Genomic DNA, 27,412 nt, shown 5'->3' on the forward strand with positions numbered 1-27,412 from the left:
TAATCTTTGAGCACACCCCGTACCGGGAGCCTTGGCACAGCAACGAGGCGACAGCGCCTTTTCAAGCCGCTACAAATTTATTAGGTACAAAACACATTTACATCAGATGGTGTGAACCACATCCCAAAACACTGTTTGGGTGGTTACAGCCAAGTTCCAGGTAAACAGAGAAGCCCAAGGGGCAGCGGTGGGGTAAAGCAACCGTGCGACCAGCGGGATACTACAGCTGGTTGTGCTGGGCTGAGGTACCAACACCCTCAAAGCAGCATTTCCTCAGTTGAAATTTCTTATTTCATCTTAATCTTAAGCTACTAGTGCTCTTCTAGGTTTAAGGGAAATAATATAAATGCTATTTTAAAAAAAAAAAAACCCAGCCAACTATAAAATGAGTGTTTTTGGAAGGCAGCTGATAGTTTTGGGCTACTGAGAATTTGTAATGAAATCAGGAGCAAGTCAGACAACTGGTCTCTGGCAGGCAAGATAATTGGCGTTCACTGCCAAAGCTGCAGTAATTTGTATTTCAGCAGGCAGAAGTTTCTGTGTGAGAAAAATCTGCTGCTATTCTAACAAAACAAAAAGATTACTTGCACAGGAATACTGCAGACACAAAGTACATCTTCATACTATTTACTGGGAATCACTATTAAACTAAAAAACAAAGGTCTCCAACTTCCAAAGCCACAGATTCTTAAATACTGGAGAACGCAAATAATCTGCTCTTCCAAAAAAGGAAAATAATTTCTCCAGAGCTGTTTACTGAAGAAAGCATCCTGCTTTCCAGCATGACAATTATAGAATAAGCAACTTATCTGTTTTTAATGCTGTAAATATTCAGTACAATAAAACTTGGGCCCAACAGCACAAAAATCCTTCTGGATTTGCACTGAGCATCATCAAGTACAACAGACGGTCAAGCGTTGCAGCAAACTAGAGAACTGACATTCGTGGGCAACAAAACAGCATCTCAAGCCATGGTGCAGCTGCAAGGCAGCTTCTGCATGAAGCAAGCAAGCACAGAGCCGGGACACCACCCCGAGGACCGCGTCAGTGGAGAGCAATCGCTCCGATGCTCCCAGGAGCCCCTGCTACCTTACAGTTTCCTCCCAGTGAAGCCACATTTACCCATAATGAGAGCTGGTAGAAAGAAAAATCACCGCTAAACATCAATTTAAGGCCTTCCAAGAAAAGCATTTGACTCTTCTCCCGTGCCTGTGAAGCAGAGGAGGGGGCCCAGACCAGGCAAAGCTCACCAGTGAGCCACAGGGACACAGCAAGCCGGGACACGCTGTCTCTGCGCAGGCAGCCAGGCAAGAGGGGCCCAGGCCCCACGCCTGCTCTGTGTGCTTCTTCCAGGAGGGCACCTGCTGGTTCTGGAAGGTGCCCCAGGAGCTCGTCTGTTCTATCACCCAGCCGTGGATTTCTTTACCAAGGCAAGACTCAGCTCTATCGTGTGTCTTGGCTCTGCTCAAATATCCACCATGTCCACCAGAGCAGACAGGTGGAGCTCAGAGGCAGCTTCACCCTCCTTGTTCGCTCTGAGGAGCTGTTGCAAGTGTTTCAGTCTGTCCGACAGCGCGGGGCTCAGCTCCTCCACCGAAACCTCACATCCCTCTCGACTCCCAGCCTAGGCAGAAGGGAAAGAGATGAGACTGCGAAAGAAGCATTGCCCAGCACCAACCAGGAACTTCTCAGCCCACTGGCTGTTCCCCCACTTTTGAGAACAACCATGGAGGTCAGCATCCCCCACCCCTGAGGAGGTAAGGCCAAAATAGCACATTCTTCTAGTTCTGTCCCCAGCCCGCCTTTAACTGGGGGAAGCTGATCCACAACAGCGATTCCCTGAGTTGAAGTGCAGCACCACAAGGGCCACTGTTACGACTGCCAGCAGCAGAAAACATTAACACCTGTGAAGAACTCTTATTGCAGACCTGCAGAAAGCAGTCCCCTCCCTGGAAAGAATTTATTTATTTCCAAGGCATAGTTTTTCAGTTATTTCCCAAGTCTATCCAACACTGCACACCAAGGTTAATTCCCACCAAAGGTTTTGCAACTACAGCAGGTTTGGCACCTGCGCTCCTCAGAGCTACAGTAATTCTCAGCACCTTTCTTACCCCTTCAGCAGATGACATGGGACTCTTCATCAACGGACAGGTGACAGTTGGGGTGGAGACCAGAGACTGGGGGAGGTAGAGAGGAAGACCTACAAAATCACCAAGGGGCTCGATGTCCTCAACTAGACATTGGTGCAACTGTTCTTCAAACCTGGACAGAAAAGATCAAGAGCACCAGCCAGTTTGCAGCCTGGCTTTGTTCTTGTAACCAGTGGGTTAACCAAGAGGTTTGGGTTCAGAAGTGTTTGCCAGAAGGATCTGATGTTCACAGACATTTCCAACACCTTCTGACATAGCCCACTGCTATGACAAAAATCTGTCATCTGTGGTTGTGATACAGAAAGGAGCCAGACAGAATGAAGACACACCCAACTGACAGGGAAGGCAGAAGAGACAATAAACCCTAGGGCCAACCTCAAACACTTTAGTCCTTCAGCTTCGTGATCTGCACTGCTACAGGCACCAAACTAACATCCCAAAGTGGACTTTATAGATGTTTGTGATACTGCAGGACACACAGATTACTGTACACACTGTACTGCTTTTGTTTTGGTGGCTTGATTGACCACAGTTTCCAACCATTCCTCAAATCTCCAACTATTTCTACCATCCCAGACTGTTCCTTGTGACACAAGTAGGAGCAAGCAGGGAACTGCACTGAAACAATGTGCTTGATGAAATGAGATGAAACGAGATCATCATCACCTAAGCACTGTTGGACTTCAGCTTCCCATTCCATACAAGTTAGAAATTGTTTACAACCCTGGGCTGGAGCTCCAAGGATAGGATGCTGCTCTGCAAACTTACCTCCTGCTTTCTCTTTTCTCCAGTTGCAATTGTGCCAACAGACGCTCTGGGAGCAACTCCTGGGCTGAGGCTCCATCTGTGAATCCATCTGCACCAGGAATGCTCTTTTCTTGGCCTGACAGCATGCTCACACCAGAACCATATTGCCCCGGCACCATGGAGACGCTATAGGGTTTTTTCTTAAAAGAGTTGAGAGATTTTACCCTCAACCTGAGAGGGGAGGAAAAAACAAACACAAGCACAGAAATTGCTATGAGCATATTGACTTTTCCCTACTAGCTTGAAGTTTGGAAATAGCAGGGAGAGAGAATTGATCGTTTGGGAGACATAATTCCCTTGTACCAGGGTCCAACATACCACCACGTATGTGGGATTTGAGAGGAACTAATCTGACGGGGGCTGGGATTCACCCCAAAGAAAGGTACCTACCCAATATCTGCTGCACAGCAGAGCAGTGGCTAAGCTTACAAGAGGAAAGAGAGACTGCCTTCACATTGAACAAGGCTAGGGAAGGGAGCCAGACTCTTCAGATCTCAAATAATTTAATGCCACACAGCTAAGGCACACTCCCTCCTCAATCTCTAGCACTTTCTCTTAGCAGTGGGAGTCTCCGGGTGTCTTGCCACAAGTTGGGGACAAAGCCTCTTTTGGAACTCAAAGCATTACTAAATTAACGTGCAATTACCGAAGAGTAAGTCTGCAAATCATCTCATGTGTAATTTATCTGTCAGGTCCAGACTGCAGCTGAAGGTGAATGTAAAGGAGGGGGCACTATTAAGTAAGGGCACACTCATGATGTATCCTGATGCTCTTCCCCAACCTCACACTGTTTTTCCTTCATGCTTTGTGCAGCTAGAGTAAATGCAAGCCTAATTCCAAAGCCTCTGTGGTGTTTTCTTTGGCAGAAGTTAATTTCTCCATTTATAACGCTTTAAGTGGCCCCCCTCCCCAAGCAATCCATTTCTTTGAGAGCTGAGTAACCCTGAAGAAATACAATCTACTTACTACCTGGTTTCAGCACACCCTTGTGCATCATTTTAAGGAGATGTACACAAGCGTATTCTGGGAGGATGCCACGTGCTGGTTTTCAGCATCGTGACTGCGCTGCGTGTTCATCATAGAAGTCCTGAGCGACCTCCTTGGAGTTCGCCGAGCAACTCTGAATGCTACTCCCACACGCGGTGCCAGCAGCCGTCTCACCTCTTGTGGCCATGCCGGATCTCCTCCTGTGTGCGCAGTCTGGCTTGTTCCCATGAAAAAGGGAGAGCAAAATTCTTTAAATGCTCCTTGAAGAAGTACACACGAATCTGGCCATCTTCACTTACTGCTTCTGTGAATAAACCCAAACCCAACATTTATAAGAGAACAGATTTTTCTCCTTCAGAGAAAAAGACCAGTATTAGAAAGCAAATTTGAGGAAAAATTGTGTGTTTGCTTTGAAGTAGCTTTAAGTTGTAATCTGTGTATAAAAAGGGGTCTTCTTCAGCTGATTTACAGTTCAACAGCTACTAGGTTACTGGGAAAGACTGTAAAATCCTGCTTTATCTTGATTTTAAAAATTCTAGTGCCTTTAAGTTCAGCATTCAGTGGGTTAAGTAGTCATTTCATTAGAGGAGACTCCCTACGATGAGGCCACAGCAAAAAAAAAAAAAAACAACCCACACGCACTTGAAATTGAAAGTAAACAGAATCAGAGACAAACTTCATTAATCCACGGAAGCGCTCATTAACATTAGCAGCCTGCCATCTCAGCTGGCCTGAGCTTACCTGACTTCTGAGGGATCAATTCCTGGCCTTCTGAGGAATCTAAAAACCTACCGGGAGAGGTGGGCTGAAAGACTCTGACCATATTCCTCCACACAGAGACCAAAGTTTTTAATCACGAGCTCAAGTCAAGTCATAATCAACAGCAAATACCCACTCCAAAAAACAGAAAGATGTGCGGTAAGCACAGCGTCATTCTACAGGAGGAGACCAAGACCATAGCTCCCTCCCTGCTACGTATCGCTTGTTGCCATGCATAAAGGCACCACTGTTGAGTCATTAAACACAGTTACGCAAGAAGTATCATCCGTGTTGTAGAAGGACACACGATACCTGGAGCAACAGGCAGTTTGGGTGGTGTCCACTCTCTCAGTTTATGATCAATGCAGACTGCCAAGATATCATCCCAAGGGATCTCATCAACAGAAGGTCCATCGTTGGAACTCCCAGAGGTCCTGGTTTTCCATCTCCGGTAAGTTTTGCTCAGCAGATTCTCCACTTGAGACTGGATCAGTGGTTGAGTATGGGAAGAACTAGCAATCTGAGAGATATACTGAAAAATCATGTGGCAAACAGGACGCCAAGGAGCTATTGGAAAAAATAAATGGCAAGAATTTGTGACAGGCTGTTAGTTGAACCCAGCACGGGAACATCTGAGAGAACACCATGCCACCAAGAGGACACCGCGGTGTGAAGTACATACCACCCAATGGAGGCAGATCTAGGTACGGGATCTGGAAGGACAGCACAGCCTTTTTCAGCCAGGCCAGGTGATCAGGCATGTTCCACTGCAGGTGGGGCAACAACTTGTTACCCCCAGGCTCTGAAAACTCGGTAACAGGCCAAGACAAGTCACAAAGGTGCTCTGAGGATGCCACATCTGAAAGAAACTGCAGCACGCTGTTGTACAGCTCTATGATGACCCCAGGCTCCTGAGATGGCAGGCCAGCAAAACGCCTCTCCTTCCAGTCATGGTAGAAGCGCTTGCCAAATTCACTGTCAATCCCATCCTCAACATACTCCTGAAGGGTCTGACTGCAGAGCTCAAGGGAGTCGGGGCACTGGGACACCAGCCAGCACACAGCCGCAGAGATCTACGACACACAAAACAGAGGCCGTTCGAAACCACTCTGCAGCGATCAGGACACAGAGGATTCAATCCTGCAACCCTAAGTCTGACGTAACAGCATTCAAGACGCTGTGCAGCAAAATACAAGCAAATGAACTATCATCATCCCGATATTTGCAACTGTAATTCTCCAACTAGATGGTCACAAACTAAATTCGCATGCAGGACGCTCAGGAACAGACAGAAAGAGGCTGTTCACACCAGGTGCAGTCGTGCAGGGGAATTCCCTGCTGCAGGATGCTGGGGATGCCAAAAACTTATCTGGGGAAAATTGGTCAGATTCACAGAAATTAGCCCAGGGTGACTACACCCAGAGAAGCCATGTTTGATCCTGGTGGGCCTTGAACTGCAGAGAGATGCACACTGTGAGGGTTTAGGGGGGAGCATCACTCTGGGCTTGTCTTGTTCTCACCTTCTTTCATAGGCACCTTCTTCAGACACCTCGAGAAGAGAACACAGGGCTAGAGCTGCTTTGGGTCTAAGTCAACCTGGCTGCTCTTGGCCATTACCCTTCTCCCACCTCTCCCAACCACCCCACTGTGACTCACACACACAAAACTATTCTAGACCTTTAAGCATCATTTTCCATCGCGGGTTTTTGGGTCATCTCCAGGCCACTATTGCCAAACACACAGCAAACTGAAGGACAAGGGGAAGAGCTGGTGATTGGAGGCTGAGAGATCTGTACAATCCTTCTTCACATACATAAGATAGAGGCGTCCCTCAGTCCCATCCACCACAAAGGAATGATACTGGGTGATCTCACAGCAGCCAGAAGAGCTACAAAGGGTCCTTTGCATTTCAGGACTCGAGCTTAAGGGTACAAAGGCTTACCCACCACTAGCACTTGTCTGTTAGGCAGCAACGGTACCCCTACCACTCAATGCCGGCAAGACAGACCAGAATGGATTTACCTAATCTACATACTTTGGTCTCAGTGCAGTTTTCAGTATTACACAGACGAAAATATCTTTTATGTCGCAAATGCCACTGAGCTCTATTAAGTTAAAATAGAACAGTCAGGAATAATGGAAAAGTAGCAGAAATATTTAATTTCAGAATAGTTCTGGCTGATATTGGAATTGCTATTAACAAGCGAGTACCTGACTCCAGCAAATTCGTGTGTGTGAAAAAAAAAAAAATGGTAAAAGAGGTTTTTGAACAAAAACTATGTTACAGAAACTTCAACAGAAGTGATATCCCATTACACAACACTCAGTTGCAATTTAAGTTACTGAGAACATCATCATTTCTTAAAAGGCATTAGTAATTGAGAGGTTAATGATAAACCAGTCAAGTATCTCTTTATGCAATATGCTGTTCTTACCTTTCTGGTGCCTTGTAAGTCATTGATAGAACCTGGGAGCTCAACAATGGTGTAGTCTGAAACAAGCTGGGCTGAAATCAAGTCCTGCAGCATCAAACCTTAAAAATAAGAAAACCTGCCATATACACAGAGAAAGAACAAACAGGTATCTCCTACTCTGACCACTCTCCGCAAACATTCACAGCATCACTTCTCTCCTCCATCCTCACCTGCAGACTCTCAGGATTAAATACTGTGCCCAAAGGAAAACGAAACCAAAAGGAAATTAATCTCTTTCCATATCAATCAGTTCTTAAGGCCTCAGGATTTCTAGCAAAGCTTTGAGAAGTACTGTACTTCACAATCCCTCCCTTTACTACACAATATATTTGAGAGACTGCACTAGCTGCAACAGTTCTACCTGGGCAGCCCTGAACATTCACATTGTTTTTTCAAGGCACAGAAATAATTACATACCTTCTTCTACTTCTTTCTCTGTGGCCTCCTCTTCTTGACTGGGGACTAGAACCACCAGGGGAACTATCGGGTGGAAAGGTTTGGCCTGAAGCAACTGCTTTAACTGCAGCAAAGCTGAAAGCCAATAAACATCATCTTCTGCAACATCTTCACTCCTAACTCGAGGGGGCAGGAGAAGAATGAGACCGCTGGTTCCAAGCAAGTCTTTTTGCATCTCAACTGTATCAAGCTCAGAGTTGGACAGCGCACCATGTGCCACCTATACAAGTTACAGAGATGACAACAGTAATGTAACTAAAGCTAAAACAAAGCTATTTTCGTACTGAAATCTGCAGTTTACTATCATTAGCATTCAGCTTTGACATTCATTACCAGGAGCTCTACAAATCTTAAGACAACGAGTTATAAGACAAACATAGATGTGTCCAACGGATGCAGGTGAGCATCAAAGCACCTTCGGCACATGATTTGGCATCAGGAATTGAGATGATTGAGGTTCTAACTACTGCACTGTATTCAGGCAGGTATTTACTCAGTTGACTGGAAACAAGGGGAAAAAAAAATCCATATTTTTTCAGACCTCTTGACAACCCCATCCCTCCCAGTATCATCTCCCTCCATCCAACTGGACACTGCCGGAAAAGCCTCCGCACAGCATCCACTGGAAAAAAGCACACCCTGTTTTTATTGCCTGTTAGGTATCATGGAATTGTTCTCACCTACCTTTACACACACACTGACTTTAATGCTTCTGCTCCCTTGCATGCCAGGAGAATTAAATAACGTCAGTGTTTGAATTCTGCCTTCTGTATGCAAAGCATTTTTCTTCCAGCTTTTGTCTCCCATAAATTTGGCTTTCAACCAATCCACCAGTACCCTAGAAAACAAGAGCGAGCAGGTTTTTGGGGTTTTTGTTTTAAAAAATGGCATTTTAGAATTTCAGCACCAACACCTCTAAAACACCACAAGGTATCAGAACACCAACCTTCGCATAGTTTGGATTTTGCTAAATAGCTATTAAATGTCCTGAAATTATCCACACTCCTACACACCTCAAGGTTTTGTTTTTAGTATGAGCAAAAGGAATTAAGTGAAAAATGTCAGGAGAAAATACAGACTACTGCAGTAAATTATAGCTATATTCTTTAGCGCTCTGGAGAAAAAAAAAACAAACTGAAAATTTGACATGGTATGGAGAAAAAAAAAAAATACATCAAGGACTGTATCCTACTACTCTTCTTCTATTTGACTGCCCTGTTTGGGAAAGGAACCCAGCAATAAACTCTTACTTACCTGTTGGGATCATCCTCTGCATATTCATCATCATTTGGCAAAACCAATAGCACCTTCCAAAAAACCCGTTCTTGTTGAACTGGAATATGTTCAGTGATTAATGAGACAAGATCCAGAGGAGTCCAAGCAAAATCACTTAAAAGAGAGACAGAAGCAGGTGAAAAGACCTCCCTGCTGCTCATTCCCACCTGGGAAATGTTCTTCTTGCTTTGAAAAAGTTACAGTACTGTAAGTAGCTACTGTCCAGTTTAAACACTTCAAAATTAGAGCTAATTCTTTAGATCTATTTCACCACAGACCAGATGCCTTCAAGAACTGCAGCTGCTAAATCTATTACAAGCCTTACTTTAGGGATTGTGAACTACTTTACTTCCACACTGCTTCACTTTAAGCATCTACATCAATCCCTTCGTGTTGGTAACCGCTCATTTACTCCTCTCCCCGTATACCCCATCCCAGGCACCATCCCATCCAGGTATGTAATAAAAAAATATAACATCCATCAGATCCTTGAAGTTACACCTAGAGCAATAAGATCAGATGGCCTAACGCTGTCATGAATTTATCTTCCAGTTTCCCTTATCTGGGAAATACTTCCAGGAGCCAGGCTGCAAGTGGACACTCAAGTATGATTTGCCATTCCTTACCAACATTTTCGAGACCTCTGGTATTTCTGTTACCATTTGCTTAGAAAGAAAACACAGATCAAATGCCAACGTACCTTAACAATTGCTGGTAGAAGTGCTGAACTTTAATTTCATGCATTGTCTTGTTTCTCAGCCGATTCAATCTGCAAACAAGAGATTCTTGGTTGCAATTTTTCATATAAAACGGATACTTTAACCTAATTTAAGAAGCACTATGACCTGAGAAGTACTGCAGACGCTTTAGAAAGTTGCTGTTAATAGAAGAAGAGGGGTTTTTTTAGGTTTGCAGTCTTCGTCATTGCATTTGCACAGAAAGGGTCTTTTTGGGGGTATTTGAGAACAAACAGTTTTGCAAAACCACAATGAAGGTTCAAAGAGGGCTACTTTGTAACTTACCTTCCAAAAATATCAAACAGATTGCCAACTGCTGTCACTGTTAAGTATCCTTACCTCGTGCAAGAGACCCCCAACTTTCCTCCGTTCCCCAGGTTTACAATTCTTTTGCACAAGTTCTCCATGGTTATCGGCCACTCGGCACTAGGGGACAGTGCTTTCAGTTTATTTTTTGGATCCGCACAACAGGGAGCGGCTGGAAACGCCCTCATTTGGCGTTTCAACTTTGTTCGAGCTGCCACGGCCTCCCTCCACCTTTGGAAGAGAACAGATAAATAGGTCACATGAATAAACTCTTCTGCAGCCCAAACAGGTTTTCTCATCTTCGCTTTTCAGACTGGATTGAGCTCTCAGACACCCCGCAAAGCAACAGTCTGCCAGGGGCGAGCGCGTGGTGGTGCAGCGGGCTCAGGCCGTGTCTCTGCACTGCACACAGCCGCAAACTCACAGCTCAAACGGAGCACGCGGAGGATGAGAGGAGACCTGCCGTCTGTACGCACGCACTGTCCGAAAGGGGCATCCACAGTACAGACAAAAGGGAGCAGCCTTCTGCTCAGCAAGCTGCACTTGTTCTCCGTGGCCAGACAGATCGCAGGAGGGGAGCAGGATTGCCCCTTCCATCTCTTCCCCTGCTCAGTTGTCCTAGCTGTGCTCCCCAGGCAAGAGATCAAGCATAGCTTTCCTTCCCCATTTTCAGGGCGTTTATTCCTAGCACACAGTGCATTTTACAGTGATCCCTTATAAAGCTTCTCTGATATCTCAAGCACTTGCTGAAAATACTTTTGCAACACCTATTGCAGTAAGAAAGGTATGCCTCTTTTTTCTCTTGTTCTGCTTTGAAGGAACATTTTAAAAGGCAAATTCACCAACAAGGTGAGAGCACATAAAATAAAGCCTTTATCATTAGATGTTTGCGTGTTTTCCTCTGATGAAATGATTCAAAATGGGTGACATCCAACAGTGTTATAACACAAAAAAGCCAATTTATGAATCAAAAATTTTTTATTGTGTTTCCTCAAGTACTTTCAGTGCTTATAAAAATATTCCTGCATCATCCGATTTCTTTGACTGCTGCATGTACACTTTTTGTATCTTTGTTTTATGTATCTTTAGGCTCCTCCTTAGTTTTCCCTATGCACTGAAGGCTGTTTACACACGCTCTGAAGAGACACATGAACTCAATTTTAGGACAAGAACTCTGCAAGGGAAGACGCTCCACAGAAAAGAGAGGAAGCAGCAAGTTAGTCTTTAGCGGTGAGAGATGCCACCTGAAATACACTGTAGAAAATATAGAAGCTTAGCTATAAGAAAACTTATGTTAACCAGAAAGCTACTCAAGGCCTAGAAGGAAAACTTCCAAAGGGGGAAATGTAATCATGGGACAGAGGCCGTGAGACAGAAACTATAGAATGATTAGCTTGGAATAATGAGTTTGTAACCAAGGTAATAGGTAAGGAAGCTAACTGACCATGGCAAGGTACAGTGCTGCTATGGTCCATGTACAGTGCCTACCAAACTGAACAATGGGTTCGGAGATATTAATCTTATGAAGTTGTTATGGACAGGTGTATCCACAGCGAGGACACTGCGCATGCCTGCAAGATGAGGGTCATCTAGTGGACACAGGTGCAAGACCACTGATGACCACCAGAGACCCTTGAGGACCACCGACTCAAATCACGGAGCATGCGTGATGGGGAGGAGAATATGGAAATGGATTCTAAGACATGATTATCATAGGACTGCCTTGTCTGAGAAAAATGATGAATATGTATGTTTTGATCCTACATAACCTGTGCGTTGGTGATCACCTGCATGCACGTTGGGTGGAGCGGATTCCCCCGTGCATCCAGTGCTGCAATAAAGCAAACGTAGGGTAACTCACGTCTGGTAGATTTCTTATACCCTTTTACGTGCACCTCAACCTGGCTGCACTGGGGCAGCATGGGGGAAAACGAATCGCTGCCTTGGAGCACAAGAGCCACTGAACACATAGCACATATCCAGAAAAACAAGTGTCCAACAGAAAGAATGCAAGGAGAAATTCTTACAAGTTTCTAGATAGAATGAAGCTGAAATCTCCTACCAAGTTCACTACCTCACTCTGACGAGGTGTGCTCCCCTCCCCACATAAAGCTGAGTAACTTACTACAGGCCGGTAGTAAGACTGTACGTCTACCCTTACAGAAGGGACAAGATGACAGCAAAAAGAACGCAACCAGACAGTGGTATTTCAAACTCTGTTAACCACCCCCTGCCAGCACTCCCAAGGAAAGCAGCTGTGTCACAGGGTGGCAACTCACCGCTGTAAGTACTTGCAGAAACACTGGAGCTCCTGAAGGGTTTCCTTAGCAATCTGGAAAATCTCATCCTCCAGAAAGAGGTCCATGACATGACCGCAGACTTCTTCTGAACAGCGGGCAATACGGGCTTGCCGGTCTCTTTCTAAGGCACATCTAGTTCAAAACGAAACAAACCAACAGCTCTAGTGAGGTGGAGGCTACAGCAAACACCAGTACCTTTAGCTGAGGTGCAAACAGGGAAGAGCATCACATTTAGCAAAGGAGAGAGATTTTTCACTCTTCTACTCTATGGCCCTTCTAATTACAACCTGTAATCAGTCAGAAGTCATTTAAGTTTTACACTGATCATGGGCTTCCAAAGAAGGGTCTACAGGAGAACCCACAGCTGAGCGTAAGGGAAGAAGAGAAGGCCAAGCAAGAAGCCCACCACCCCCTGACAAATTCCTACCCTTAGGAAAGCATCCTACAGCAAAGTATAGCATACAATATCTTGTACGTACTTTAACTCACTGGTTGAAGCTTCTTGAACACTCTCCTTTATTACTTCTTCCATTAACTCCACACCCACCAACTGGCTCAACTGCTTTATTAACTGTTCTCTTTCCTGCTTTTGCCTGGAAGGACAGAGAAAAGATTTACACAAGTGGCAAGACAAGAGCAGTAAGATATACACAAGTGAAAAGACTTATGCTGGCAAACCTGTGTTAGTTACACAAGCGCTACATGCAGTGTCAGACAGCTAATTCGCCTAAAATTGAGTTCCCGCTATCTGGTTTCTCTCTCTAAACAGCTTTGCACGGAGCCAGGTTTCCCTCAAAAATACAGGTAACAATGGGGTTATTTTATTCTTACCCCAGTAAGCTACAGACAACTAGCTCACTCAGAAGGAAAAATTCCTGCGCAGAGGAGGGACAGGATGCATTTCCCTCTCTGGAAGCTCTGGGTGAATAGAAGTTCCCAAAATTCCCACCCACGATTTTCTCAGTGGCTCTGTCAGGTCCCCGAAATACTGACTAGCAGATCACCTCAGGGACAGTCTGTCTGCATGATCCCTGGGCAATTCAGGGCAAGACAAACTGAGTGCTGTCGGCATAGCAGAAAGACAGAGGGCCTGAGCACACGTTCAAGGACTCAGGTTGGCACCAGCTGCCATTATGTTGCCAAGGGGTGTATACAGCCCACCCTGCCCCATGGCAAAAGCAGGGACTCACCTCTCTTCCTCCACTCTGCGCTTTTCCTCTTTGACACGCTCCCTTTCTGCGCTAAGCATGCTTCCAGCCACTTGTCTGAGGATCTCCCCCATCACTTCAGTCACAAGTTCCTCCATGGTGGCCTCCGAGGTGCTGTGCAGAAACAGCGATTCTCTTTTCAAAGTCAGGAAGTTTTCATTCCAAGCCCTATGTCTGTGCCTTTCTCAAGCACACCCTTGCTCCGTTGTGGTGGGCTGACTCCCGCCACCAGTCAAGCACCTGCACTGCTACCAGCTCACTCCCTTCCCCACACTGAGACAGGGGAGAAAACAGGAAGAACAAAAGCAAAAACACCTCATGGATGGAGATAAAGACACTGTAACAGACAAAGAGAAAAAAGCCACACTCACAGCCCCGCCAAGCAAAGGCAGTCAGCCACCACCTCCACAGACAGACCAATGCCCAGTCAGTCTCCAATCAGTGGCCACTCTGGAAGCCAAAAAACCCCATTTTCTTCGTCCTCTAACCCAGTTTTATTGCCGACCGTGACATCACATGGTAAGGACTATCCCTTTGGTCAGTTTGGGTCAGCTGTCCCAGCTGTGTTCCCTCCCAGCCTCTGGCACAGCCCCAGCTTACTCACCGGGGTGCAGTGGCAAACAAGGAAGGCCCTGACACCGTGCTGTTGAGCAGTAACCAAACACTGGTGCTTTAACAACACCGGTTTGGTCAAACCCGTCTATGACTACCAACTGCCTTGGAGACGGTGTCATTTGAAGCAGAGTGGCAGCCAGGTATGGACATACTCCTTTTGTCCCCCTTTGGGTGCCTTCCCTTCCACAACACATTTTTTGTGGCAGCGGTACAAGTGTCACGCAAGGCAAGGTTTACAGAGGTTTGCAGTTAGCCTTTCATTAGGCTAGCTGTGCATAGCAGAGAGGTGGCAGACGTGTGAAGAAGGGTCTGCTTTCCCCCCAACCGTATCAGTAAGACGATCTCCACTGTAGACCTCGCCTTGCTTAGTTTTATCATCCTCAGACACCGTGCTGCTATGGCAAATGGCAGCTTTGATGACAGACTCCAGGAGTGCCAGCAATAAATGCTCTTTACCAGATGGCAGAAGTCACGTAAGCTGCTCCTGCTCTGCCGACTTCTCTGCACTCTCCTTTGAGGACGTCCTGCACGAGTCCATCCACCACTTCAGCAAGGTCCTACAGCACAGCAGAGGAAGCAGCTGAAGCAAGATGCAGTCCTGCTCAGGATGACCTGCATGCACACATGAACTGGGAGCGAGGCCTTTCAGCCTTGTTTAACTGACTGTATTTCTACTTACAAACTAAGCTAGCTTAATCAAACAACAGTCTGGAAATTTTAGACTATCTAAAAGGTTAATGACAGCCCAGAAACAAAAGCAGCTTTCTGCATTAAAGATGGAAATAATAGCTAAGAAAAGTGAATTTTGAGAGGGATTCCTATCTTTGTACTTGACAGTTTCTCCTAGAGTTGCCATTGCTCTACACATACTAGCCAATTTAATTCCAAATGAGGCGGTCTAACCTTCACCGAAATGTAGCCGCGTTTAGATAGAACACGGCCAACTGTACTTCAGAGAGCAGTGAGACACTCCCGAGGTCGGTTCAGCGTTAGTACATATCTAAACTTGTGTGGGAGGGAGAGAAAAGGGAATAGCACAGATACATGGGGTGTACATTCAAGACCCAAGCAAAGTTTACCTCCTAAGTCAAGATAATGACTTTCTACTGTCACTTTCTGACTCCCTCCTTAGAGGTTTCTCTGATAAACGCTAAACAGACAAGACTACTTATCCTATGAAGGAGGCAGAGCAAGCACTGGCATTTCAGGCTTGCATCTGAAATCACTCAACTTTTTCTCTTCAGAACAGTTCAAGGAAACTTCTCAAAGTATCCACAGCACTGACACAGGCAGTGCCTCCTTTTGACTCTACCCAACACATGCAGATTCTGGAAAACCAGAACAACCCAAGAACTTAGTTACCTTTTATTCTATCTCACAGATCTTTCCCAAATACTTCATGAAGGTTTTAAATTTCCTTACTGTGTCTGTGTAGACAGGCTGAGGCTTTGAAGGGAGAGGCTCGTGTTGTCCGGCAGGTTGGGAGAGTCCCTGAGCAGGAGGCAGCATTGGCACAAGCTGACGAGGTAACACCGAGGGCAGAAGATGAGCTGGGGGCTGCACTCTTACTGCCACAGCATCTAAATCCACCGCTTTGCTTTCCACTCGTCCTTCTTGGGAGCAGGGGGAAGAGAAAAATTAAGGAAACCAGGTCAGTCACAAATAGAAGCAAAACTAGTCTTATCTTCAAAAGTTGGCTTGTCTGATAAATCTCGTCAGGTCATAAAACAAGTCTGTAACAAAAGCTTGCTGCCTTCAAATTAAAAATATAATTATATCATAGAAATTAATTTGTATTTTACACAAAACATTCAAAAATTTCATTGTACATGACCTCAAATATCAAGTACATATGTTTCCAATAAAACAACTGTTTTAAGTCAAGTACCCCTAGCACCTACACTCACCCCTTCAATAAACACAAATATTTGTACTTTCAACAAGGACAACAAAAGTGCACATTCAGCCAACTTGAAAAACAACATCATTATACACACAGTAGGAACAAACAGCTGCAATACAGAATCTGCAAACTGAAGAGGGAAGTTGGCTGTCTGAAGTAGGTGAAATAACTAGATATTTGGCTATGGTGGCAAAATTGCGCTCACCCCCATTAGCACATTTCCTGTATCGGGAAATATATTTTATTAATCACAAAGCTGCTTAGCTTTTACAGATACACAAGTACATTTAAATCAAAACATGCTTTCAGTACACCCAAATTCCTGCACAATTTCAACCCACATGAGCCAAGAACAGTTTCTGCTCTGTAACATAAAACTGCTCACAGAGCTGACCCAGCAGTACATCCCTGAGCTCTATCTAAAACGCAGGTTTGTTCTTACCTGCTGCTTCCACGCTGGATTTTTGGCTGCTACTAGCTTGATCCACAGAGGTGCTTCCACCAGTATACTTGTTCTGACTGTTGAAGCTGGACACAGGCACGTGGTGAGGCACTGAGGGCAACGGCCCACCATTTACAACCTCCCCGACCGAAACAGACAGCTTCTGGCTGACAAACATCGATTTACGTGGTTTGGGTAACCCGTCTGGCTCCAGGAAAGCCGAGCGATTCAGCTCCACATAAGCACTGGGGAAAAATAAGAAACAGGAGTACATACTCAAAGCTCTGGTAACATACAAGGTTTCCAGCTGGACAGCTTAGCAGGGCAAAGTGAGGCACTGGGCACTCAGGACTACTCCCTGTAGCCTGGATCTTTGCCTGGAACCAGAGCAGGGAAAGCAAAGAGCACTGTCTTCACAGCTGTCCTCCCAGGACAGAGTACAAACTGCACTAACATTTCTGTACACTCCTGTGAACTATTCTGGCTCTTTCTCCTTTTAACCTTTATCCACAGCCTGTATTATCCATGCACATTTTACCCAGACTACATCCCACGCAACAGATGCCAGGGCTATCTACAGAAGTCATTGGGCCACAAAGATGCTCAGAGGGCTGGAAACAGGCTGAGTTGGGATTGTTCAGCCTGGAGAAGAGAAGGCTCCAGGGAGACCTCAGAGCACCTAAAGAGCTCCAGGAAAGATGGAGAGGGGCTGGTGAGAAGGGCAGGGAGTGACAGGCCAAGGGGAATGGCCTGAAGCTGCAGGAGGGGAGAGGGAGATGAGATGTGAGGCAGAAATCCTTCCCTGTGAGGGTGCTGAGGCCCTGGCACAGGTTGCCCAGAGAAGCTGTGGCTGCCCCTGGCTCCCTGGCAGTGTTGAAGGCCAGGTTGGATGGGGCTTTGGGTAACCTGGGCTAGTGGAGGGTGTCCCTGCCCGTGGCAGGGGGTGGGACTGGATGGGCTGTGAGGTCCCTTCCAATCCAAACCAGTCTGGGATTCTATGATCTTAAAAGCTGCAATCTTCTTCCAATCTTGGCACCTGTAGTCTGGCCAATTCACTATCTCAAGACAGAACGTTAACAGGAAACAGAGCGCTAACTGGCACACTCAAGTTTTTTGCCTTCTCTAGTCTCTTGAGATTTTTAAGTCTGTACGAAACATACCTTACAACGTATGTATTTCCATAGCAGACACTCTTAGCTGAAAACTGTTGGCCTCCAGCATCCTCTAAAAACTGGTCTGCGCTGTTCATCTTCATCCTGCCCTACATGCATCATCATAATGCCACTTTCCTGAGAAGCAGAACTCTATCCTCATTTCCTATAGTGCTGCAATTTACTACAATTCAACTGCAAGAACCTAAAACAATTTTTTTTTTTTTTTCTACTAGGCTATCCACAACGTCTCTTTCTAGGGAGAAAATCCATGACGTCCAATGGAGACTGAGCTCAACATGCAGTGTCTCCTTTGGGGGAAACATTTCTCTCATTTTTCATCACCTTCCAGAAAGGGTTTTGTATCCTTGAAATCCCTCGTTGCCTTATCAATCCAAGTAAAAAAGCTATTGTGAGAAGTCACAGTAGTTCCAAGGATACAAACCCCATTTCTTGAGGGAAAGATGAAAATTAAAAATCTTTTCATAATTACAGCAATAAAAATGGAGCAGATTATTAAAATTTGCTCCCATCACTATAATAGTGCTTTATTCACAGAACACAGCCCCTATTCTTCACCTGTTCTGTTCTTCTTCTGGTTGCAAACTGCAGGAGCAGCCCATCCACATTAACGCTTCGCCTAACACCGGGCTAACCCTGCCAGGCATCCTAAGACGTGGACACTCTTTTCCTCACGCTTACCCGTCAGATACACTCAGGCCATAGTAACTTATAAAATCAGTCGCTTCCTCACAATCTTTGAACAGTAGCATGCGGACCAGGTGATCCAAGGGAAACACTGTACATCTTTGGGTGCTCACAGTGTAGGCAATATTGAGAGATTTGAGAGCATCTTTACGAATCTAGGGGAAGAGAAAAGAAAAAGCTACGTAACTACTAAGTTAAAACTCCCAAAATGTACTATAAAATGTACTATAAAATGTACTATAAACATGAAAATCACGTTTAAAAGAAATCAGTACTTCATCAGATGTCCACACAAACAACTATTCAGATTTAACTTTTTTTTAAATTCTATGCACTTGCTTTCTAGTTTCTGCTTCTCTTTAATGCTACTCATTTTGAGCATATCCCTTTGGGATCCTTGTGCAGAAGCTTGCAAGGGCTTCTGAAAGTGCAGGTTGGTATTTCCTTTGCAAAAGTCTCAAGCCTCCCAGTTACTTTCAGGGCAAACAACATGCATTTGTACACAGTTACAGGGAAAAAAATGCTGAGAAGAGCATTTTAGTGTTTGCCTTTTATATCATCACAGCAGAAAACTTGATAAATTTTAAATGCTTCTGAAGAAGCAAGAGTAAGATTATTTTTAAGGCTAAACATGTACCAAGTTTTCTGCTAAGAAGATTTCCTCTCAAAAGTCCTAGATTGTTTTACTGATTAACACTTAAAAAAATATCCATCTGTCTTTTTCTCACCTGGTTGAAATAACCATGTAAGAGACAAGCATTCAGATAGGAAGCTGCTTGCACTAACTTGAAAAACCTCACAAAGTTGTTGCTGTTTAATGCAGCAAAAGCTTGAACTGCAAATCTAACTTCAGGAGAATTTCTAACCTCTGGATGAAACTGCTGTACTTCTCTGTGGAGATAAGAGAGAGACATAAACCTTTTACTTTGATATTAACAATCACAACCTGTAACAAAACAGAATTAAAATTTAAATGAGACACGCAACTCTTGTCCAAAACCAATGGCTGTGAATTCAATTCACAGCATTATTTATTGATCATTGATCTTCTCATGATGCTTGCATAATCAGCATGCATGTATTTAGGTAAATCACTCCATCTAGAGAGGAGGGCAGTTAGGAGATTGACCAGAAAAAGCAAAGTATGACTCTGCCCACAAAATACTTTTCGCTTGGTGCTACTGCAGATAAAGCAGTGAAGCTTGGACACCACTCTGGCAAAAGAAAGAAAAAAAAAAAAAAAATATTCCTTGATTGAGAATAGTGAAGATTTAACTTCTTTTTTGTTTGTTTTGTTAGGTTTTTTACTACCTGCAGAAGCTCTAGTGAGTTATTCCAGGAGATAAAACAAAGGTTTGTTTTTTTTTTTCTTAAAAGAGACACTTTAAGCGATCTATTGAAAAAATCAACTATAACATTACTACAGTACACTTTCCTTAACAAAAAAAAAAAAAAAAAAGTTTGCAACTGAGCTTTTCACTTCCATTACAATTTGTCTGGACTTAATCCTAATCTTGCTTCTTCCCAGAGGCAAAGAGAGAAAACAAGTGATATCCATTACTCCCACCTGAGAATATCGCCCTTGTTGAGATTCAGCAAGACATTATAACCTCGGAACTCCGCTTCACTCTTGCAGTAAATCCCCTTGTTAGCCAGGTCCTGATACATCTCCTTCAAGCTCTGCAGGCATTTAGTCATGTTCTCATTGTTGATTTTGGCATCAAAGGAGGACATGGGCTCTTCACACAAGTGATGAGCACAATGGATATGAAAGCGAGTGCACTTCTCAATCAGAGACACCATAAGTGGATTGCAGAGATGTTGCTGGGTTATATCCTAATCGGAACGATAAAGAAAGCATTGCGTGTATTTTTAAACTACACTTGAGGAGCACAGTCATCCAGCATTACCTTTGGAAAACTCATTTCAACAGTGCTTCCAGTCCCTTTGCAATTTGAAACGCTTGAATTACTATTTGCTTTTTGCTTCACTTTTTACAGCATTATGTGATCTTTTGCTTTCTATCATCATACATCTCCATCCTCCAGTGCTCACCTTTCTTATTCCACGAGTTCTGTTCCAGACAAAGTCATACCATTCTCGGTAGTTTCCTTCTCCTTGATCCATAATGTTTGTCACCAAATAGTCCATGGTCATGCTCAACACCTCAGAGGGTCTCAATTCATGGGGCAAAGGTTCCTCCTGATCTGCTGAAGACCTGCTATATTCCTTGATTGCTGCCGCATGATCTACCTGCAAGATGTGGAGAAAAGAATCAAAGTTCAAGTAGTATGTTCAACTTTTCAGGAGGGGATTTCATCTCATCCATGCCTTTACTTTACTAAGGAGCAGACTATTAAAAGAATTTCTCCACTGTTCACACTAACAGCCCACGTCCATTCTGCTACAGTAACAAATATATTTTCTATTATGATAGAATCCTAAGTGTTGACTTAGTCTCATACTCATAACCTTCAAGACAATGTATACTATTGCCCTATAGTGTCAGAACTATAGTTCTAAAAGCCTGTCTGTAGCAAAATAAAAGACATGAGAGTGAAAAAGCAATTCTCTAGCCTTCTTGTTTTACAATGGGGAACATGAACTAATAAAATGGCCTCCAGAATTTTTCCACCAGAATTAACCCTGTAGTCAACTAAACAACACTGCTAGCTTTATATAAGCAGTGAGCAGATATCATGGGAACAACAAACCCCTGCATACAGAGGGCCCATACCTTATCAGATCCTAGAAGCAATTCAAAGATACTGAGCTGGTTTCTCGTCTCCCTCATGTAGCGTTCCTTTTCAGGACACATGTCTGGGCAAGTGCCAACAACAGTTTTTGCTTTGCCAAGATCGGTCCTTTTTATTCGAGCTAAAAGAAAGAAATAAAATTGAAGAAGCACTAAGCATCTCTCAGTTTTGTTTTCATGACAAGTTATTATGCTGATGTGCCAACACAGCCCTAAGCTAGATGCCTCAGCTGGAGTCTATGCATTGGTCAATGGATGAATGTCAAGAGGTACATTGCGAGGGCAAAAGTTCACAAAAAAAAAAAAAGTGGGAAAAGGTCTCTAGAGATTCCCATCCTACCTCTACTCAGAGCAAGGCTGTACCCACACCTTGGCATGGTCAGAAATGCACAGGGATGGGGTTCCCCCACTCTGGGGACTGTCCCAGGATTGCACCGCTCCTTTGGGGAAGTTTCTCCTACTGTCCCACCTGGTTACCCAGAGTTTTGCAGAAATGATTGAAGCCTCTAAAAGATACCCAATGTTTTGTGTCCTAACTAAGCACTAGCAATTTCACAATTCCACATCAAGTGGATGACAAATCTGTTTGTGGACAATAAAAATAAGACCTTTAATTAAAAGTATGGTCAACTTTGAAATGACAAGACCAGGGTGGAAGAGTTTACAACCCAGCACTGTAAAATGAAGGGCCATTTCTTGAAATAATTACCAGCTGTGTAGTAGTTTGAATTTAGAGAAACATGGTTAGGCTTTGGGTAGCTTTCTTAAAAGAGCCTGCAGGAACACAAATCTCCCTACATGACCTCCTTTCACCGAAGATGAACAGTCTGCTATTCACTTTCCACATGTAAACCAGATTTTTGCATGTTCTACAAAAAATTAATGTATATATGTACAACAGAAGAGTATTTTACAGACTGCTCCATGTTAAACTGTCTCTTTAAAGTCATTTTCATAATATCACCACAGCTTTGCAACAGACACTAAACACTTATTGCTTTCCAGCAGAGAAGCAGATGTTACACTCATTAACTTGTGTAATTACCTTGTCGCATGATTTTTGTCCCTTTGGTCCAGAAGACGGTATCTTTCTTCAGATGTCTCGGCCACTAATCCTACCAGGTTGCTAAGAGATGACAACGAAGCTCCCAAGGCCTCTGAGCTCTGCCCTTCAGAACTAGAATCAAACAGATCCGCTTCAAACTGCAGTGCCTTTCGAAGACCAGGCTTCTTTGCCGGAGAACTAAAAAGAGAAGATTTTTTTAATCAATAATACAGCAATGCATGCCCTGGCCTTAATCAGTTTGCTGTTCTTTAGGACATCAACATCTCTAATTAGAAGATTATTTTGTTCACAAGGCAACGTATCAAATAAACAAAGTACGTATCAACGTACTAAGGTTGTTATGAGCTAACACTAGCACTTAGAGTTAATCTGGTTAAGTCCTCAGCGTTTCCTTGACAACACCACCAAGGATTCTTGACTGTGGTGAAAGCACCACAACAGAAATGCTATTACTGAATCTGTCTTAGAGTGGACAGAACCAGATGGCTGTTGCAGCACTTCTGCATCACTATGGCACAGCAGTTTGCATTTTAAGCCAGGAATTAGACTGCTGTTTGGTGTGAAAAAAACCCAAATGCTTTCTATAGCAACAGAGATTATTAAAAGATTTTACAGGGCCCAGATACAAACGTATTTTTTAAATCAAGGAACATTCATTCCTTCACAACATATTACTAATATGTTTTATTATATTATTATATATATTATTAATATATTATTAATTATATGACTACACACACCAAATGACTTTTGTGAAACTAGACGGCACCATTAAGGTACGACAGAAAGATGACCACCTTGCCACTTCAGCAACTGACACGAAACAGTAGAATTCCTGTACAAAGACCATTCACTCACAGCGAGGCAAGACGACGATCCAAATTCATCAGCTACTCTGAAAGGGGGGATTCTCATTCCAGACTGTAATTGCCTACAAATGAAACTACTTTGCTTCAGAAGCTTGTTTGATCATGACCACAGAACAGTGTCTTACTGCTCAGTCCTAGATCGGCTCCGCACTGTTTTCATTCGATTCCCTTACGCCTCGCTATTGCGGGCATTGTTACTCATGTTGTTATGAACAAAATATTCAAAAGAAATAACGCAGAACAAAGTAAAAACCTTAATAAGCAGTTAGAAGTGTCTTTCTGACAAAGTGAGAGATACACGAGCTTGTAATTCAGACAACTGGAAGAGATGAGGGAAGCACACTCCCCGATAAGAGCACGACTCTTTGGCACACACCGATCATCGTTTTTCCCCCATGCACCCCGTTTCCTGACGGACAGATTCCCAGAGGAGCAGACGTACCTTTTACCAGGCATAACACTGCTGGCAGAGGATCTTATTAAGGGTTTTCGAAGAGGGGAATGCTGATAGTTTTGCTCTTCGCTGCTTTGCCTTCCTTCATCTTCACCTGCTTTCTTCTCCTTGGATGAAAATTCCCTTTTTGCTGGACCTGAAGTAATATATAAACACAAAGCCAGGTAATTACCAAATAGTTTAAGCAACGACTCTTTTTCCCCCACAGGGGTGGTGGCAAGCAGTTTGTTTAAAAAAAATACTATTAGAAAATAAAACTAAGAGTCACAGTTTTCCACGTGTATGTAAAACTTTCAGGACAATTTGCCCTACAGGCTGTACCAAGTAAGTCTACCAATTGCTGGTCAGCTTCACTGCTCTATAAAGAATAAGTAGTTGTCAACAAAATATCACTTAGCAATAAGTGGTCAGCAGATTGCCAGTAAATGAACTCTGATCATCATCTGAATCTAAGTTCTCTCAGGTTTGGAGTCTAATCCACAAGTCACAACTCTCTACGGCAGATGAAATCCATTTCACCTATGTAAACCACAATTCCCAGTGCTCCTGCTGAAGCATTTTAGTTATCGATTTCCACAGACCCAAGCTTAGACTGAGGTTGGCATGCCTCCTCAAGAGTCCACACCTTGCAGGGAGGGAGAATTTCTTCTTCCAGGAATAAATTTTCAACGAGTTGGAGTTCTTAAATTCTCTCAGATTAGTTATTTTAGAATACTGCCATTCACATTTCCATAGACTTAACACCACAATAAAATGACAAACAGGCACCCCCTACAGCTGCTGCTTCAAGATGTTAATTCTCAGGAAGACAGCTCTGCAGCTGTTCATTTTCTGTGAAGGGAAGTTTGCGGCTGGTCAAAGCTGTGGTGAACCATTCATTTGCCGACAGCTGAAGTGCATCCCCAGGCTAGGATCTCAGAGGTACGCACACAGTGTTCATAAAGCTAAGGAAAGGGAAGCACTTGACAGTTCAAGTATTCGCCTAGGGGGTGAACAGCCAACGTCCACATCTCTTGCCCTAATCCCAAGCAGGGTCTGCAATCCAGGTTTTCCATTTCTAAGCTCAGTTCTCTGGAGGCCAAACACACACGCTGTTCTCTCTTTCTGGTTCAAGCAGTACGTAAGCTGTCGATACACAGAACTGCGACCTCTGCAACACAGACACTCACTCCAGAGTATTCCTAAACTCAGCAGTCGGTACACCTTCCTGAGAACTGGAAGCCCACATCCCAGTCCACGCTCTGAAGCGGGCAGCAACGCATTTGAAACCGGGTTTTCTTACATCCTCAAAGGACATCCTACTTCCAGATAGGTGCACAAAGTTAACATATTCCTCGTGTGACTGCATGAATGGTTTCTAAATTCTCTTGTAAAACTACGCTGTCATTTAAAGTATCTCCAGTTCTTTTGTATGGCCGAAACAGCATTTTGGCTCACATCAAGCAAAATATTTTAGACAACAGGTATTGAAGAAAGAAACAGTGCAACTTCCAGCTGTGATTTGCCATCACTCACTTAAACGCTCCTCAATACCAGAGGACAGTACTGCAGATGCTGGAAGTTCACACAGCTTACAAAAGCAACTGGGTAACTTCACAAGAGAAAAACTCTCCAAGAGCTAAGACATCCCTTCTGGCTCCCAGGGTTCCCAAGCCACAGGCTGTTACAGGCTGAGAAATTATTGTGCTTTATTATATTCTTTATCCTGTTCTTTTTCCCCTCCCCTGCATATTCACTATTAGCCTTTGCCGCAGACAGAGCTAGCCGGGACATCACGTAAAACGCAGAACAACTATTTTTATGCTTCCGTAAAGAATAACCTTCAGTGCTCCCAGAAGCTCTGTGCACCAAACAGTCTGACTAGCAAAAGTCAAAGAGAACCATCATACTTCTGGAGCTGTAATACTCCCACTGCAGAGACTGTCTTTGTATCTTTGTATTGATCTCAGCACATCGGTTAACAGGAACAAAGTAGATGCCGTGCCATTTACCTATCACCCAGTAATCATGGCTGGAAACACAGACTTACTTGTTTTCTTCTTTTGCCAAAACGTTACTATGTCTTTGTGCAACTCTTTTGCTTTTTTTCTGGCAAGAGCTGCAGAGGCCTGAAAGAAAACAAAAGCAGAGTACGAAAACCTATTAGCATCACAACGCTGAAATGCACAGCGCAGTTTTTTGCCAGAGAAACATTTACCAATTTCCATAAAATTCTGGTTACTGCATTTTAATCTCTCACTCAAGACGTAGGTGCAACCAGTAGGACTGGTTTCCACAAAAATCATTGTTTTTCTAAGAGCTACACCAAGCTCAGAGGACTTGAGACCCAAGGTGTGTTTTTAAGCACAAAACCAGAACAGACCATAAAGTCTCTGAACTGGCTCCTCAACGCAGCTCAGTGCTGACATAACGGGTCACTCTGCAGAGCTCACACGAACTCACCTCGCCCCTGGCGCTGCCAAGCCTGAGCAAGAACGCAGCAGCAGATGTAATTCGGGTTTGGGCAACCTGAGACAACAAACTGGAAAGATCCGTCTGATGTTTGAGCTGGATGCTAACAGGACAGCTAAAGCCAGGCAGAGCTCTGGCAGCTACCACATTTTAGGTGCAACTCAGTACACTACTATCCCTATCTGTAATACGTGATACATAATACACGATACATAATACGTGACCGCTTCCACCCAGGTGAAAAGCACACCACGTTACCAAACGGGTGCAGTTCTCACTGGAGCTGGACCCATCCCAAGCCCTCAGCTTTACACCTGCTCTCCTATTGATCGCTTCCGATACTCACATGATCAAAAAAGTGGAGAATGGCCATTTTTTTACTGCGCCTGGTCATGATCCGTCGGACTTTTACAAACTGGCTGAAGTGCTTCTCCAGCACCGTCCTGTCGTTGAGGTAATCGGGGATGTTCTTGCACTGGATGGCAGTCAGCTCGCCGGGCGACAGGCCCCCCAGCCCCTCCGTGCTGTCGCTGCCCCGAGCCCGGTGGGCAGGGGTCACGGGGGCGGCATCTGTGAAGGGAGAGAAGCGGCCCGCCTCAGACACCGGGATGACCCCCGGCCGGCGGGGGTGTCCCGGGGCTCCCCCACCCCAGCCTACCTTCCCGGGGGGGCCTCCCGGGGCCTCGGCCGGCGGCGGGGCTCCTCAGCGGGTCCCCGCTCGGTGTCGGCGGCATCCCCGCGGTCGCGGTGCCCGCGGCCCCTGGCTGCGGCAGCACCTCCTGCAGCATGCGGCCGAAGAGCGCACCGCCGCGGGGCCGGCTCAGCAGCACCGCCCGCTTCTCCGGCGGCGCCACCGCTGCCCGCCCGCCCGCCGCCCGCTCGCCGCGGAGAGCGCTCCCGCCTCCTCCTTCCGCTTCAGGCCTTTGGGGCGCCGGCTCCCCCGGCTCCTCGAAGAGCGGCCGCGGGCCCTTCTCCTCTCCGGACGGCCCGGGGCGGCGGCCGGACGCGAGAAGGAGAAGGGTGTCCCCCCCCGCCGCCGCGGCCGCCTCCGGGCCCGCCTCGGGCGTGAAGCCGAAGGGCGGAACGAGAAGGTGAAGGCGGCGGGGGCGGCCGGGCCCTTCTCCGCCTCGCCGCCCGCCAGCGGCTTAAAGGCGGCGGCGCTCTCAGGCGCCTTGAAGCGGAACTCGGGCGCCGCGAAGGCGCCGCCGCCGCCGCCGCCCGGCGCCTCGCCCGGTGCTGGGAAGCTGCCCAGGTTGGTGGGCGGCTTGAAGCTGAACCCCGCGTTGCCCGCCGGGGCCCCGCTGCTGCCCACCACCGCGAAGGCCGGCGCCTGGCCTAGCCCGTAGGGCTGTCCGAAGGCGGCGGGCCCGGGGGCGAAGGGGAGGCCGGCGGCGGCGCCACCGCCCTGCCCGAAGACGGCGGCCTGCCCGAAGCGCAAGGGCGGCGGGAAAGCGGGCGACCCGCGAAACGGACCCCCGGCGTTCATGGCGGCTGCCGCCACCTTTCCTCAACGGGCGGGGCGGGGTCCCGCTGGCGGGG

General features: G+C 45.5%; 1 protein-coding gene across 1 annotated transcript; it reads right to left on the bottom strand.

The window, feature by feature from the left end:
* Nucleotides 1-58: 58 nt before the first annotated feature.
* On the bottom strand, nucleotides 59-27,391 carry MCM3AP (minichromosome maintenance complex component 3 associated protein). The gene is given in 32 exon segments (XM_075755841.1): nucleotides 59-1,624; nucleotides 2,112-2,262; nucleotides 2,919-3,128; nucleotides 4,119-4,248; nucleotides 5,016-5,270; nucleotides 5,386-5,776; nucleotides 7,139-7,236; nucleotides 7,595-7,853; nucleotides 8,318-8,471; nucleotides 8,888-9,022; nucleotides 9,609-9,677; nucleotides 9,985-10,182; nucleotides 12,231-12,383; nucleotides 12,731-12,844; nucleotides 13,442-13,573; nucleotides 14,531-14,631; nucleotides 15,497-15,687; nucleotides 16,420-16,664; nucleotides 18,273-18,433; nucleotides 19,007-19,169; nucleotides 19,846-20,114; nucleotides 20,334-20,531; nucleotides 21,016-21,155; nucleotides 22,079-22,094; nucleotides 22,096-22,276; nucleotides 23,411-23,558; nucleotides 25,452-25,530; nucleotides 26,220-26,446; nucleotides 26,536-26,620; nucleotides 26,623-26,752; nucleotides 26,754-26,773; nucleotides 26,775-27,391. Coding segments are annotated over 32 exon segments (5,547 nt in total). The 5' UTR covers nucleotides 27,360-27,391; the 3' UTR covers nucleotides 59-1,465.
* Between the last annotated feature and the right edge of the window lie 21 nt (nucleotides 27,392-27,412).

The sequence above is a fragment of the Balearica regulorum genome, chromosome 6, assembly GCF_011004875.1.
Source record: "Balearica regulorum gibbericeps isolate bBalReg1 chromosome 6, bBalReg1.pri, whole genome shotgun sequence".
Classification (NCBI taxonomy): Eukaryota; Metazoa; Chordata; class Aves; order Gruiformes; family Gruidae; genus Balearica; species Balearica regulorum.